Source organism: Scleropages formosus, chromosome 3 (genome assembly GCF_900964775.1).
Source record: "Scleropages formosus chromosome 3, fSclFor1.1, whole genome shotgun sequence".
NCBI lineage: Eukaryota > Metazoa > Chordata > Actinopteri > Osteoglossiformes > Osteoglossidae > Scleropages > Scleropages formosus.
The window spans coordinates 5,673,377-5,687,947 of NC_041808.1; the positions used below are offsets into that span (position 1 = coordinate 5,673,377).

The 14,571-nt window shown below is 50.4% G+C and overlaps 1 protein-coding gene across 4 annotated transcripts in view; it reads right to left on the reverse strand.

Annotated features, from left to right (window-relative positions):
• vti1a (vesicle transport through interaction with t-SNAREs 1A) overlaps positions 1–14,556 on the reverse strand; it is a 97,953-nt gene extending 83,397 nt beyond the window's left edge. For all 4 annotated transcript variants that reach the window (XM_029250739.1, XM_029250738.1, XM_018762637.2 and 1 more), the window contains exons 1-3: positions 14,275–14,556; positions 6,232–6,290; positions 5,703–5,813 (exon numbers count right to left, since the gene is read on the reverse strand). In XM_029250739.1, coding sequence (XP_029106572.1) covers positions 5,703–5,813; positions 6,232–6,290; positions 14,275–14,368 — 264 coding nt within the window. In that variant the 5' untranslated portion in view covers positions 14,369–14,556. The remainder of the gene's footprint in view (positions 1–5,702; positions 5,814–6,231; positions 6,291–14,274) is intronic.
• Positions 14,557–14,571: the final 15 nt, after the last annotated feature.

A 14,571-nucleotide genomic window follows, 5' to 3' on the forward strand; every position in this document is an offset into this window, starting at 1 on the left:
GAAACAGCATTCGTAGAGTAGCTGACCACACCCTGACCAACCCCAACTGTCTCGACCGGCCCAGGATGATAACGAGAGCCACGGATGATCTCCTGCAACTTCCCCCTTCATTTGCAGACCAGTAACAGAGATCAACCCACCGAAGCGTCACGTCATCTGATATCGTCTCATCCCATTTCCACACCGAGACAATCAGTGCAATTGAACAATCGACAATACATGTCGTATGCCCTTCCGCTGGCGTTCACAGAGCTCACCTTGACGGTTGTGTCCCAAAGCCAAAACACTACCTTAATAGCACCCACCTTGGCGGTAAGAACAAGAAGAAAACCGAGGGATCTGTAACCATCAATAATGTATGTTCACGGTCAGTTGGTGTGTTTATGAGAGTGAAACATGACAAGGCCTTTACTTCAATGAGAAACGCATGTGGGGGTGCCTCGCTCTCCTCGCTGGACCCAGGACGACACTCAGGACCCGATGCTGCGACAGAGCGGCCTGCGAGCCTGAATTCCTTGAGCAATGTGGCCATCTGCTGGCGGGGAGGTGGCGGCACAGCGCTGAGCCCCTGGAGCGCATACATCACCTGGGCTCCGCAGCCAAGAGGCGTTCTGCAGCAGCAGCGCTCCGGAACTAATGTAATTCACGCAACACGACATGCATTATTACACCGGCGCGCTAACAACACTGTCACTACACCACCGCTGCGGTGACAGCAAAATTATTTAACGCGTTCTAAATTAACATTTCCTGACAAGCAGCGAGAACACAAAAGTACACTTGTGCGTCGACGCCCAGAGCGTCAGCATCCAACACAATATCCAATATTTCTACACTCGACTGCTTTTCATAATTAATCAAACAGCATGCCTCAATGAGCCAGGAGAATCATGGGAAATTCCTTCTGTGCTCCGCGAGCACTCCGTACATATGGCACGCGTCTGTTTGCTGAACGCACGGAGACAGGCCTCCAGCTTTCATCAGCGTAAACATGCAACGCATGTAAATAAATAAAGTCCACGTCTGGTAAGACGCAGCCGGCGTTGCGGTGGCACCTTCCTTCCCACGGACCTTTGTTTTCCCAGCCTCCTACCCAGTGAAAGTGACAGACACACACACACGCGATCATATCAGTGTTACACACACGCACCTTCCTTCAAGTGACACTTATCACACGCAGCCGGCGCTTACATGTCCGACGCCTTTACTGTCAAGGAACGCTCGGGTCCTGTGAGCGCACGGTAATTTGAAGTGTAGAGAAGTGTACACTTGGAGTAAAAGAGCCGGCTCATTGTGGGGGGGAATTAATTTAAACTTTCAGCTTTTTTCCATTCCTCGTACGTCTACGCATTCAGACTCTGCAGTGCACTTTTTAAATTACATTTCATCGGTGTCAGAAAGTCCACTGCAGCGTCTGAAACTCGTGTCTTTCCTGTCGCAGAAAGAAGAAAAAACTATCCACTGTTATAATACTAATAATAATTAGCTTGTTTGCTTCCTACATTTTTAATCTACATTCCTGTCATCATGAGCCACTAGGCTGTACAGCTACAGGGAGAGCAAGTGGAGGCATCGTTCTGGTGGTCTAGGATTCGTGGACATAAAGTGAAGTTATCCTGGTGGAAACCAAACACGGAGATGATGCAGCTCCAGCATTTCCTTTTCATCAGTGCTTAATGAATCTACACACACACACACACACACACACACACACACACACAAAAGGACACACTTTGAGGGTGTTTGTTTCATAGCTCCACAAAGCTTCCTGGAAACCTCCAGTCGACCGTCTCTGGCCGAATCCCGCTGAGACCACATGCTGCACACAGGCCACTGTCCGGTCAAACCGCTTGTGTTCGTGGGCCGTTCTGAGAGAAACACCAGGGAAAACAAAAACAAACAACTGCCATTTATGTCCCTTTGCCCACCACTCAGAGGGTCCAACAGTACAGCAAAGTGCTGCAGAACCATGGAGACAAAACCTCTCCCCAGAGGAGAAAGACCAAAGGTACCAAAATGTGTGTGTGAGGAGAGGGAATAAGGAGAGATCGCAACGAACGTGTGTGAGGAAAGGGAAGCGAGAGAGAGACCGGAATGTGTGAGTGTAACAAGAAATACAGACAGACCAGAACGTGTGTGTGAGAAGAAAGAAAGAGAAGCCAGAAATGTTTGTGTGTGAGGAGAGGGTATAAAGAGAGACCAGAAACGTGTGTGTGTGTGTGTGTGTGTGTGTGTGTGGGAAAGAGAATAAACAAACAATGAAATGAATGTGTATGAAGAGAGGGAATAAAAAGAGAGTAGAACATGTGTGAGGAAAAAGAGCAGAGAAAACCCAGAAATGTGTGTGAGTGTGAGGACAGGGTGTATAGAGAGGCCAGAACTTATGTGCGAAGAGAGGGAAATGAAGAGAGACCGGAAACGTGTGTGTGTGTGTGTGAGAGAGACAGAGAACTGGGAATTTTTTTTTAAAAAAAGAGAGATGGCAACATGAGCATGTGAGGAAAAGGAACACAGGCCAAGCGACCAAAATGAACAGGAATTCAGAGAAAAATCACCGGTGTCTGTAAGACCAGCAGGTCCGCGGTTCATCCAGCCTGGAGGAGGTGAGCTGAGGGTCGCGTTCCATTCAAACCTCTCTGAACTGCGTGCTGTGCAGCACCGTGCTGCTGTGTCCTTCTCAGTGTCGTTAGCTGTACGCGACAGAGCGCACGGAGCTAATCCAGGTTCGAGAGTGACTGCTGGCCACCAGTCAAATGCTGCTGACAGATGTTTTTACTACAGTACATGGAGAGGGGACCCCTGGAACATCTTGAGGTTCTTGTGTTGTCTCAGGAAGTCGTAGTATCCTGCACCGTGGTGATGTCAAAGGTGAGGGAATTGATCAGAAATGCAGTTCATTGCAGCTCTATACTCATCTCCACCAGATGTGATCATCAGTCTTTTCAACACTCTCCAACTCTTACCTACTTGTGCCCATGACTCAGACCATCCAAGGTCTCCAGAACAGTTCAGGGCCGGCTGCGCGATGTACCGAAGACATACAAGTGAGGTATTATAGGGTAAAACAATAAAGGACATATGGGCATAAGGGGTTACTGTTGGCGTAGTGGTTCAAGCTAATGTCTTTGGAGCCGAAGGTCACCGGTTTGAATCCTGACTCCTGCAGTACCACAGAAGCTACTTACCCTGAACAGGGACAATAAAAATTGCCCTGCAAGGTAGCGTAATGCTGTAGGGCACTTTGGAGAAACGTGTCAACTAAACAAATAAATATAAATATGATGAATAATATAGTATGTAAAAAATAATTACATGATACTGATATTTGAGACAGTAAATAACAATGACATTGTAAAAAGTACGGTCCAACAAAGGTCACTTCTACAGTATGGGAATGGGGGGTCAGAAATACCTGAAAACAGGTATTGATCTCAGCTCCATCTGTCCCTCTGTCTCAGCACCGTGTTCCAGGGACACTAAAAGTGTCCGATTCTGGGATTTTTTTTCCTTCCATTTTTAAAAAAAAAATTAAACACAGCGACTAACTCGGCACAGTGGGTGTTAATTGCCTGATAATTAAGCGCCGCAACAGTCAAGCATGAAAAGCTAAAGATTAATCGTGAGGCAATTAAATGCCCACCATGAGGACAAACAAGTCCCTCTCCAAGACGGGGATTTGACTGTGATCCAAGGCGTCCCAGCACCACTTCTAATCATGTGATCACTGGCAGAGATCAGCTTCCCCCGCAAACGCTTTGTGCCGCGTTTAATCCGCGCTCGCGTCCCTCCTGTCTGTTATTCGGTATCACACATCGCCGCGGACGCGCCGCTAAACGCTCCCTTTAAATCCCGAGCTTCAAAGGCCCGAACCCGTGACCAATGAGCCCGTCACGTGGATAGCGAACACGTTTGTTTTGCACTCGAACTTCACAGGCCTGGAACTGCGGCGGAAAGTCGAGTTTGGCCATTTTATTTTCGGGATCAAAAAAACAAACAAAACAATCTAAAACAACACATTAAAAAGATACACGGGTACAGGTGTTCCTCCAGTTACGACACGTGTGACTTGCAGCGGCCGCCCCATCGACCTTAGCATGTTATTTCTGCGTCCTGACGTTTGGTCGTAATGTGTAACGACAACCGCTCCGTGTGCCGTGCGAAAAACGTTCATCGGTCAGCGCATCTGTAAGCCACTACGTTTTCTCTGCAAAACTCTTTATTTCCTGAACATTTCGTTTGCGATTCCACTCAAGATACCCTCCCGCGCCCCCACAATGGCTAACAGAAAACATGAGGGTTCAGGTGGAGCACAAAACAAAAAGCTGGAGAGAACAAAGTAACTGAAGATGAAGATGGTGCAGCAGGAAAATTATAATAACGCACTGTATTTATACATTAATATTATTCTACATTTAGCAGATGCTTTTGTCCAAAGTGACTTCCAATGAACTCTATGTAGTGCTATCAGCCCACACACCTTACTCACCGTGGTGATTTACACTGCTACACACACTGGGTCACTCATCCATACATCAGTGGAACACACTCTCTCTGTTACTCACATACTATGGGTGAACCTGATAATATTCTACAGCATATTCCTATTATAATGTGAAAGACTAGTGAAAAATATAAGAAAGCATAGCACTGCTGTACGTGAACTGTTCATACGTCAGTTTACTTAATACAGCGTGCCCAGGGCTTTGCGACATACGAAAATGGTGGACCACCAGTAACCGCAAAAATATTAATACAAATAAAGGTATAAAGAACAGATGCTACAGGTTTATGGGAAAGAGCGCCAGTGAATTTTGTCACCTTGTTCTCATCGTAGGGACAGTGTAACTGTCTCCCTCTGGGTCTCATATCAGGAGTGAGAGTGAAGCGCATCTTCTAAGCTGCACCTTAAACCGCTTGACACAACTGGCTCTCGCTCCATACCATGGTACCGCTTCCCCAGCACCGCTAGAAGCTGCCCGTGTATCTGATGCAACCGGCGGTTTACCTTGGATGAGGTGTGTGCTGTTTAACAGGTGAAAGCAAAATTGCGATTTAAAATGCATTTGTGGCTTTGGGTGGATGAGACTGTTTCTTTCAAGAGCGGCAAGACTCATAAATAACTAAACAAGGACATCTAGTGGTAACGAGAGGATCGCCTTGGTGGGCACGAGCCGCCTTTTCAAAGCACGCTTTGAACCCACGACCGGGGGCTGCGAACACACAGGCTACCGGGTGCACACCTCCAGGAGGTTGGCCTCCCCTTGGATCGCGAACGCGCCGGGTGCGATTGCCAGCCGCTGGAGGGCAATTTCCTGCCGCGCCGCGCGCTGCGGCCCCAAATTAAGCACGACTGCAGGGCGGTCTCTCCTGTAACTTCTGAACCGCTCCATTTAGCTTTAATAAGTCTACCTGTCAGTGGCAGAAAGGAGAGGTGTATCGATGGAGAAGTGTGTTGAATTAGTCAGAGCTGGACGGAATGTGTTTCCACTTTAAAAGGGCAAGGCGAGGGTACGACAAGGTCAAGATGAAGCGATGAGGTTGGGGGAAGAGCAGGGCAGGACAGGTGCCGTAAGGGCCGGTTGAGGGTGAGTGTGGATAAAGACGAAGGCGGAAAGAGGGACTGATGACGGTAAAAGGAGGACAGAGTGTGTGTAGGTGCAGTCAGGGTGGGACGGGTCCAGGACAAGGACGGGATGACTTACGAAGTCTTTCTCGAGCTTCTCCATCTCCTGTTTGTAGCTCTTCATCCTGTTGGTGTACATGCCTCTGCTCTGCACTGGGATCTCCCTCAGCTCCAGGTCCATCTGCTCCAACTGAGGGAGGGGAGGGGCCAAAACACAGGGCGGGGGGTGAGACACGGGTGCACGGGTCCCCGAGGAGCCCACAGAGCAAAGAGCCAGTTCCACAGCAGGCGAGAGAGGTAGAGCGCCCCCCTGCGCGCCCCTCAAGGAGACGAGCAGCCAACGCCAGCGTCGACTCGCCTTTTCCAGCTCGCTTCCCTGTGTTCGTCAGTTCAGAACGCAACCTCGCTACAACAATGCCTGCGACGTGTCACATCATGTCACTTAAAAGCAAATTAGCGAAAAGGGTGCAGCGGAGCGCTGGAGCTGCGCAGACGCCGGGAAGCCACCCGGTGTCACCGCACGGCATTATGAATATTGCTCATACGGGAAATTTTCCAAATTCATTATTTAGAAACAGGAGTGCAGAAATGACTGATCAAAGACGTACCAACTCTCTGACTTCTTCAAGCTGTTTGTCAACATTTATAACCAGCTGCGTCTTCTCCTCTGCAAGGGAAACACAAAAGGGTATTGATCAGTTGATGGAAATACACCGTTTCATGCCAGCAGCTCGACTCCCCCACAGAAGGAACAGGCATTTGAAGATATATTTACACGCTCTCAGCGCATATGAATCCGCATTTGATGTCTCTTTCTGCGCAGCCTGGTTACGAGCATCGTGCAGGAGTACCGCACACACTCCGTGTGACTCCGAGGCGAGAAGATGCCCGCGAGGCTCGTGCTCCTCCGGCTCCTGGTCTGCTGACCCCCGGGGGGCCTCGCCGACGGGCCCCAAGGAGCCGCCGGCTGCTGTTCCACCTTGTTCCGCCCCCAGGGCCTCCTCTCTCTCTCTCTCTCTCTCTCTCACACACACACACCATCACCTGCAGTTACAGATGTCTCTATTTTCCATCCAACAAGCAGCGGGCCCTTTCAAATTTACATTCATTTCCGCGCGGTCCGGCTCTTCCACCTTGCTGCGGCGCACACACACTGCCAGCAAACGCACGCTTGGACTACGAGCCTCCTTGCAGAATCCCATTAAGCAGGTGGTGTGGTGCATGAGCCTTGGAGGACCAGCAGCTCCCCGAGGCACCGAGGGAAACCTTTCAAACGCAGCAGAACTTTCATTCCAAACTCAGCACAACTTTGATGAAGTTCATCTTTCGGAGACTGGATGTGAACAGGAGGGAAGACAAAAAGCTAACTTTTCCTGTCACACACACATTTAGCCGGGCTAAATGTGTGTGTGACAGGAAAAGTTCACAGAAATCACACGCTGGTTCAATAGTGCAGGGAGAAGTAAAACGGGCAAGTTGGAGTAATAAACACGAAGCACCAGAACATCTGATTGGGGAAATCAAACTTTAATGGTCATTAATTAAGAAAGAGGCATGGGAGAGGCCGCCGCTCCTCGGGTTCGAGAGCGGATCTGGCCGCTGCTTGCCAACATCTCCATCAGTGGTGCTAATGAAAACCCGGGCAATATTTATCAGTCAATAACTGACAAACTGGCTCTGCCTTCTGAAATGTAAACTGGCGGCCCAGCAACAGAAACACCACACACACACACACACACACACACACACACACACACACACACACACCCCATACATTTCAAAACCATTCTCACCCAGTGTGCCCCCCCTTTCCTCTGGTCATCAAATACATTTTTAAAAAGTGTGTATAACCTCGCAGCCTCAACAATAAACAGCCAGGGGCATTTTTTCCGCACAGAATGAAACAATGTTTTGAGGGCCGGCTCGCGCACGCCGCGGCGAGCATTTTAAAAAACACGCGTGTCGATACGGCGGAAGGCGCGCGGAGGGTCCGGCGCGGGACGGCTCCGCTACGACGGCGGCCCCAGCGGTGGGCGGGCTCTGCTGCGCGCGCTGCCTTCGCGCGCCTCCTCAATTTTTAATCACCAGTGATTGACAGCCGTCCTGCTTTCATAAAAACCCGCGTTCATCTATTATAGAGAAAGACCTTGTGTTTGTGTGTTTTCCTCCCCTCCCCTCCAATAGCTTTCCGCGGTAACCCCGCGGCACGTGTGATCCAGCAGTCGAAGCGCGGCGCTTTGAACCACTCAAGGACGCCGACCGACTCTCTTGAAGGCGGCGCGAGGCGGCAACGCTACAAAAGCAGGCGGTGGCCTTTGTACAGGACGCTCTAATCACTCGAAGCGGCCGGGCGAAGCGCTTTCCGAAGGACGCGACTCTCTGAGGCGGGGCGGGGCCCAGGGTTTCTGTTTTATTCACGCCCCCTACCGCACGTGAGCTCGAACCGCCGGCCGACGAGCTGAAGTGGAATTGCTTCTCTCCATCCATCGCGCTCTCAGAAAAGTGCTTTTCATCTCGAACTCAAGGTCGCAATCACACTCTCAACACTGGCGCCGACATTAAACATTTATTCTAAATGTTCTTCAAATTTAACAAGACAAGTGCGAGATAAACAGTCCCGATTCATTATTAAATTTAGAAGTTCTCCTGTGATTGATTATTTCTCCATGGTAAATATTTCTGAAGTGGACTGAGAGACCGACCTTGGCGGTGCCGAACCGTAACCGACACTCCGTACGTTAAAACAGCAAATCTTTGTGTTTCCAACTTGTTTCTAAGTGGCTCGATGCTTCGGCGGGGTTGGTCGCTCCGACCAGCAGGGGGCGCCAGGGAGCCTCAACAGCACTGGCCACCAGCGGGTCCCCGGAGGGGAACACACACGAAAATCAGGGGGGCTGGAGCTGCATGTGATGCTGACAGTGATGTTGGAGGAGGCAGACGAGCAGAGGGGAGGGGCCACATGAGCGGGGGGAGGGGCCAAAGGAGGAGCACACGCAGTAACTGAAGTCATGCCCATTCATAATCATCCGCACACAGCTACCAGCAGTCCAGAACACCTACACCACACGCTGCCTAAGAAAGACAGATCATGAAAGATCATAGTCGCCCCGCACGAGCACTTTTCTCTTTTCTTGTCTGGAAAGCGGCTCAGGTCTATTCGAACCCGCACTGCTAGGTACAGCAACAGCTTTTACCCCACTGCTGTAAAGGTATACAACACTCACTTGTCTCACCTTTAGTAACTAGAGTTGGACTGTTCCTTCCAAGCACGCTGGTAAATTACACTGTCACTTTAAGCTTCTCATTCTCATGTTCTGAGTTCTCTGGCTGTCTACTGTTATTTATTGTTGTTATTGTTACCGTTATTTATTGTTATTGTTTATTAGCATTACTCATTGTCATTGTTATGTTTTGTCAGTATTATCTATTCTTTTTGTTCATAGTCTGTGGAGAAGCATTCAAGAAGAATTTCATGGTACTTGTACCTATAACAATAAACTTGAAACAGGTGCAGAATTCGGGCCAATCGCATTCCACAGTCAGGTACCTAATAGCTGCTTATCAACTGTAGGGTCATGGTGCTCCAGAGTAAAAAACCATACGATATATAAAGCAGGATTTACCCAGGATGAAGTGCCTATCGATGGCGGAACTCTAACGCAGAGTCATAGTTCACATTCGCAAACTGACCCGACACACGTCTCTTCGAAATGGGGAAGGGAAAAACAAAGCGGGATTCGAGCCTGTAACCCTGGAGGTACAAAGTAACAACACCGTGCGCTGATCAACCGTACAGACAACTACTATTATCATTATTAGCATCACACTTAATTCATGAGTGTTTTTAAACCAACAACCTTCTGGTTCCAGGTCCAGCTCCTACACCACTGTCAGCATCAATGCTTTAAGGGCACATTTCGCATTTTTTCGGATTTTTTGGGCCGAGCCGACCCAAATGAGAGCAGTGCCTACAGCAAAAGGATGTCTGCTCGAGGTTCAAATCCCTGCCGCTTCAGCAACCCCACAATGTCGGATGGAGAAAAGCCACCAACATCACGCTTTGCAAACTATGTGGGCAGCACAGTGGCACAGCGGGTAGTGCTGCTGTCTCACAGCGCCTGGGTGGTGCGAGAGAACATGGGTTCGATCCCAGCTCAGTCTGTGTGGAGTTTGCATGTTCTCCCCATGTCTGTGGGTTTCTTCTGGGTGCTCTGGTTTCCTCCCACACTCCAAAGAGATGCTGTTCAGTTTCATCCATAGTGTGTGAGAGAGAGTGCGTGTGTGTGTTCCACTGATGTATGGATGAGTGACCCAGTGTAAGTAGTGTATCTCGCAGGGTAAGTCACTGTGGTGAATAAGGTGTGTGGGCTGATAACACTACATAGAGTTCATTGGAAGTTGCATTGGAGAAAAGTGCCTGCTAAATAAATAAAGGGAAGCGTTAAAAAAAAAGTAAATGTATAGTGGGTAGCACTGGTGCCACGCAGCAACTTGGATGTGGGTTCGCTCCCCTCCCGATCTGTGAGGAGCTTGCACATTCACCGTGTTCTCGTGGGTTTCCACAGTTCAAAAATGTGTGTTTCAGGCTCCTGACTACAAGTTGCCCAAGGTGTGCAAGCAAGCGCGTGTGTGTGTGTTACATTACTCTGCTGTACAGTTCAGTGAATGAGTGTTTACTCAAATGCATCTAAAGCTCTAAGTCACCTTGGACAAGCACAGGCTAATCATCATTTACCTTGTTTTGGATAAGAATGTGTGCTAAATTAATAAATGTAAATGTACACAAACTTACACACATTCTAACAGAACTGTCGTCCAACTTGAGCCTCATTGGAGAATTTTAATAAATAAAAACACACATAACCTGACACAGAGCTGAGCACCTGAGACAACCTACATACTGTCTCTTCGTTAAATATCAAGCAACAATTATCTACATTTATTCATTTAGCTGTCACTTTTCTCCAACGAGGCTTACAGTGTTAAGGTTACAAATAATTTACTCATTTATACAGCTGGGTAATTGTACCGGAGCAATTTAGGGTGTGTACTTTGCTCAAAGGTACTACAGGCGGAAGTGGGGATCCAAAGGCAGTAGCTCTAACCACTACGCTACCAGCTGGAGGAGAGCAGGACCGCCTGCGTTCAACTCACTTCCCCGGTGTTTACAGCTCACTTCTGGTGTCCGTACAATGCTGAAAAATACCGTTATCCTCCTATCGCTCCTAGTATTTGGAGATTCTATTGAAGGTCATTTTACATTTCCTTTGGTTTTAATCCAGCCCAAAATTAACTAAGAGAAAAGACTTAAAAAGTCAGTATTTTTATTTATTACAGTTACATCCATGATTTTTACGGAGTTTAACCAGAGAATGAATAAAGGAACATATGTACTATCATCTCCTCCGTGAACCGCCACCTTACCGTGGTGGAGGGGTTTGAGTGCCTGAATGAGTCCAGGAGCTATGTTGTCTGGGGCTATATGCCCCTGGTAGGGTCTCCCATGGCAGACAGGTCCTGGATGACAGACGAGACAAAGCGCGGTTCAAAAACCCCTTATGACGGAAAAATCGAGGCTTTCGTTTACCCCGCCCGGTATGGGGTCACCGGGGCCCCACCCTGGAGCCAGGCCTGGGGGGGGGGGGGGCTCGCATGCGAGCGCCTGGTGGCCAGGTCTATGCCCACGGGGCCTGGCCGGGCTCAGCCCGAAGCCATGATGTGGAGCCGCTCTTCGGTGGGCTCACCACCTGCCGGAGAAACCGTAAGGGGCCGGTGCATTGTGATTTGGGCGGTGGTCGGGGCCGAGTGCCCGGCCGACCCAAACCTCGAGATTGTGTTCCAACTACAGGGGGATCACACTCCTTAGCCTCCCTGGGAAAGTCTATGCCAGGGTACTGGAAAGGAGAATCCGACCGATAGTCGAACCTCGGATTCAGGAGGAGCAATGCGGTTTTCGCCCTGGCCGTGGAACACTGGACCAGCTCTATACCCTCACTAGGGTGCTGGAGGGTTCGTGGGAGTTTGCCCAACCAGTCCATATGTGTTTTGTGGACCTGGAGAAGGCATTCGACCGTGTCCCTCGTGGCATCCTGTGGGGGGTACTTCGGGATTATGGGGTTCGGGGCTCGTTGCTACGGGCTGTTCGTTCCCTGTATGACCGGAGCAGGAGCTTGGTTCGCATTGCCGGCAGTAAGTCAGACCTTTTCCCGGTGCATGTTGGACTCCGCCAGGGCTGCCCTTTGTCACCGATTCTGTTCATTATCTTTATGGACAGAATTTCTAGGCGCAGTCAGGGAACGGAGGGTGTCTGCTTTGGTGGCCGCGAGATCTCGTCTCTGCTTTTTGCGGATGATGTGGTCCTGTTGGCTTCATCAAGTCAAGACTTGCAGCGTGCACTGGGGAGGTTTGCAGCCGAGTGCGAAGCGGCGGGGATGAGAATCGGCACCTCCAAATCCGAGGCCATGGTTCTCAGTCGGAAAAAGGTGGATTGCTCCCTCCGGGTTAGGGGGGAGTTGCTCCCTCAAGTGGAGGAGTTTAAGTATCTCGGGGTCTTGTTCACGAGTGAGGGAAAAATGGAGCGGCAGGTTGACAGGCGGATCGGTGCGGCGTCCGCAGTAATGCGGTCATTGTACCGGTCTGTTGTGGTGAAGAGGGAGCTGAGTCGTAAGGCGAAGCTCTCAATTTACCGGTCGATCTACGTTCCTACCCTCACCTATGGTCATGAACTCTGGATCATGACCGAAAGAATGAGATCGCGGATACAAGCGGCAGAAATGAGTTTCCTCCGCAGAGTGGCTGGGCGCACCCTTAGGGATAGGGTGAGGAGCTCAGTCACCCGGGAGGAGCTCGGAGTAGAGCCGCTGCTCCTCCGCATCGAGAGGAGCCAGTTGAGGTGGCTCGGGCATCTGTTCCGGATGCCTCCTGGACGCCTCTTTGGGGAGGTGTTCCGGGCTTGTCCCACTGGGAGGAGGCCTCGGGGCAGACCCAGGACACGTTGGAGAGACTATGTCTCCCGGCTGGCCTGGGAACGCCTTGGGGTTCCCCCAGAGGAACTGGAGGAGGTGTGCGGGGAGAGGGAAGTCTGGAGGACTCTGCTCGGACTGCTGCCCCCGCGACCCGGCCCCGGATAAAGCGGAGGAAGATGGATGGATGGATGGAACACTGGGCTGTCTTGACTACTTTTTTGTGTCTCCAGCCCCCCAATTTTATTTTATTATATTTGTTTATTCTTTCGGGGGCGTGGTGGCGCAGCAGGTTGGACCGGGTCCTGCTCTCCGATGGGTCTGGGGTTCGGGTCCCGCTTGAGGTGCCTTGTGATGGACTGGCGTCCAGTCCTGGGAGTGTCCCCTCCCCCTCCAGCCTTGCGCCCTGTGTTGCCAGGTTAGGCTCCGGGTCCCTGCGACCCCGTATGGGACAAGCGGTTCAGACGATGTATGCGTGTATGTTTATTCTTTTGAATACATACATGGGGGTAGCGGGTCGCAGTGCTCCGAGCTGCTGCCTTCACATCCAAAGGACTCGGGTTCAAACCCCACCTGCTGCCACAGAACCCTTAATGGAGATATTTACTCCAAACTGATTCAGTAACATCTACCCTGCTGTATAAATGTGTAAAATCACTGTAAGCCTCCTGGAGAAAAGTGTCACCGAAATGAATATATGTGACTATTTATTTACCTGCAGAGATTCTGTCACTGCGATGCGGATGGGTCGCCACAAGGCCGCTCGCTCGGTCACGCACACCGAGAGCTGTTCGCACTCCTCATCAACTGACCCGACACACACCTCTCTGGTCCTTAACATCCCAAAAAGTATGTGTGTGCGCGTGCGCATACTACTCAAAGTGCAGTTCCCTCCAGGATCAATGAAATCCTTTATCAGTGAAATCTGTTTAAAAGGGACTTGTGATCTGCAAGGAGTTACAGACAAACAGAATTACCAACACACTACTGGTCACGGCTGCTATAGGAGGTTGAGACCTGCCTGATGTATGGGACACACAGAGACACACAGAGAGAGAGAGAGAGAGAGAGAGAGAGACACACAGAGAGAGAGAGAGAGAGAGACACACAGAGAGAGAGACACACACAGAGAGAGAGAGAGAGAGAGACACACACAGAGAGAGAGAGAGAGAGAGACACACACACAGAGAGAGAGAGAGAGAGAGACACACACAGAGAGAGAGAGAGAGAGAGAGAGAGAGAGAGAGAGAGAGAGAGAGAGAGACACACACAGAGAGAGAGAGAGAGAGAGAGAGACACACAGAGAGAGAGAGAGAGAGAGAGAGAGAGAGAGAGAGAGAGAGAGAGAGAGAGACACACAGAGAGAGAGAGAGAGAGAGAGAGAGAGAGAGAGACACAGAGAGAGAGAGAGAGACACAGAGAGAGAGAGAGAGACACAGAGAGAGAGAGAGAGACCCGACGAATCATGAGTCCCGAAACCGAGTGTTACCGCTGCGCTCGCCAGTCAGTGTCCCCGTCGTCTGCTTCCCTTCACGACAAACACACAGGCGAGATTTTATTCTGTACGGGCCGCTCGCGCCGCCCCGGCCTGTGCCTGAGGCGACTCACTAGCCCGGCTAACTAGCTAATTAACTAGCCGACCAGACTCACCACTACCAGTCTGTCAGCGACGCTCACTGACTCACTCACCGCCGGCCAGTTTGGGGATGCGCCCGATTTTGTTCGTAATCTCCGCCGTCAAGGTGCCGAAGTCCTGCTCGTACGTCTCGAAATCCGACGACATGGTGCGTCTCGCAGCGTCCAACACCTGTACGTGTCGAGAGGCGAAGGATGAAAACAATGTTTCTCGAGCCGTCGGTATCCCGTCACTTCCGGGTTGCGCCACGGAAAAACACGTCCGACCGGAAACCGGGCACGAGTCGTGCGCGTAGTTCCCGGACTATATATATATATATGTCTTTAATATGCGATGCTGTGTTTTCTTAT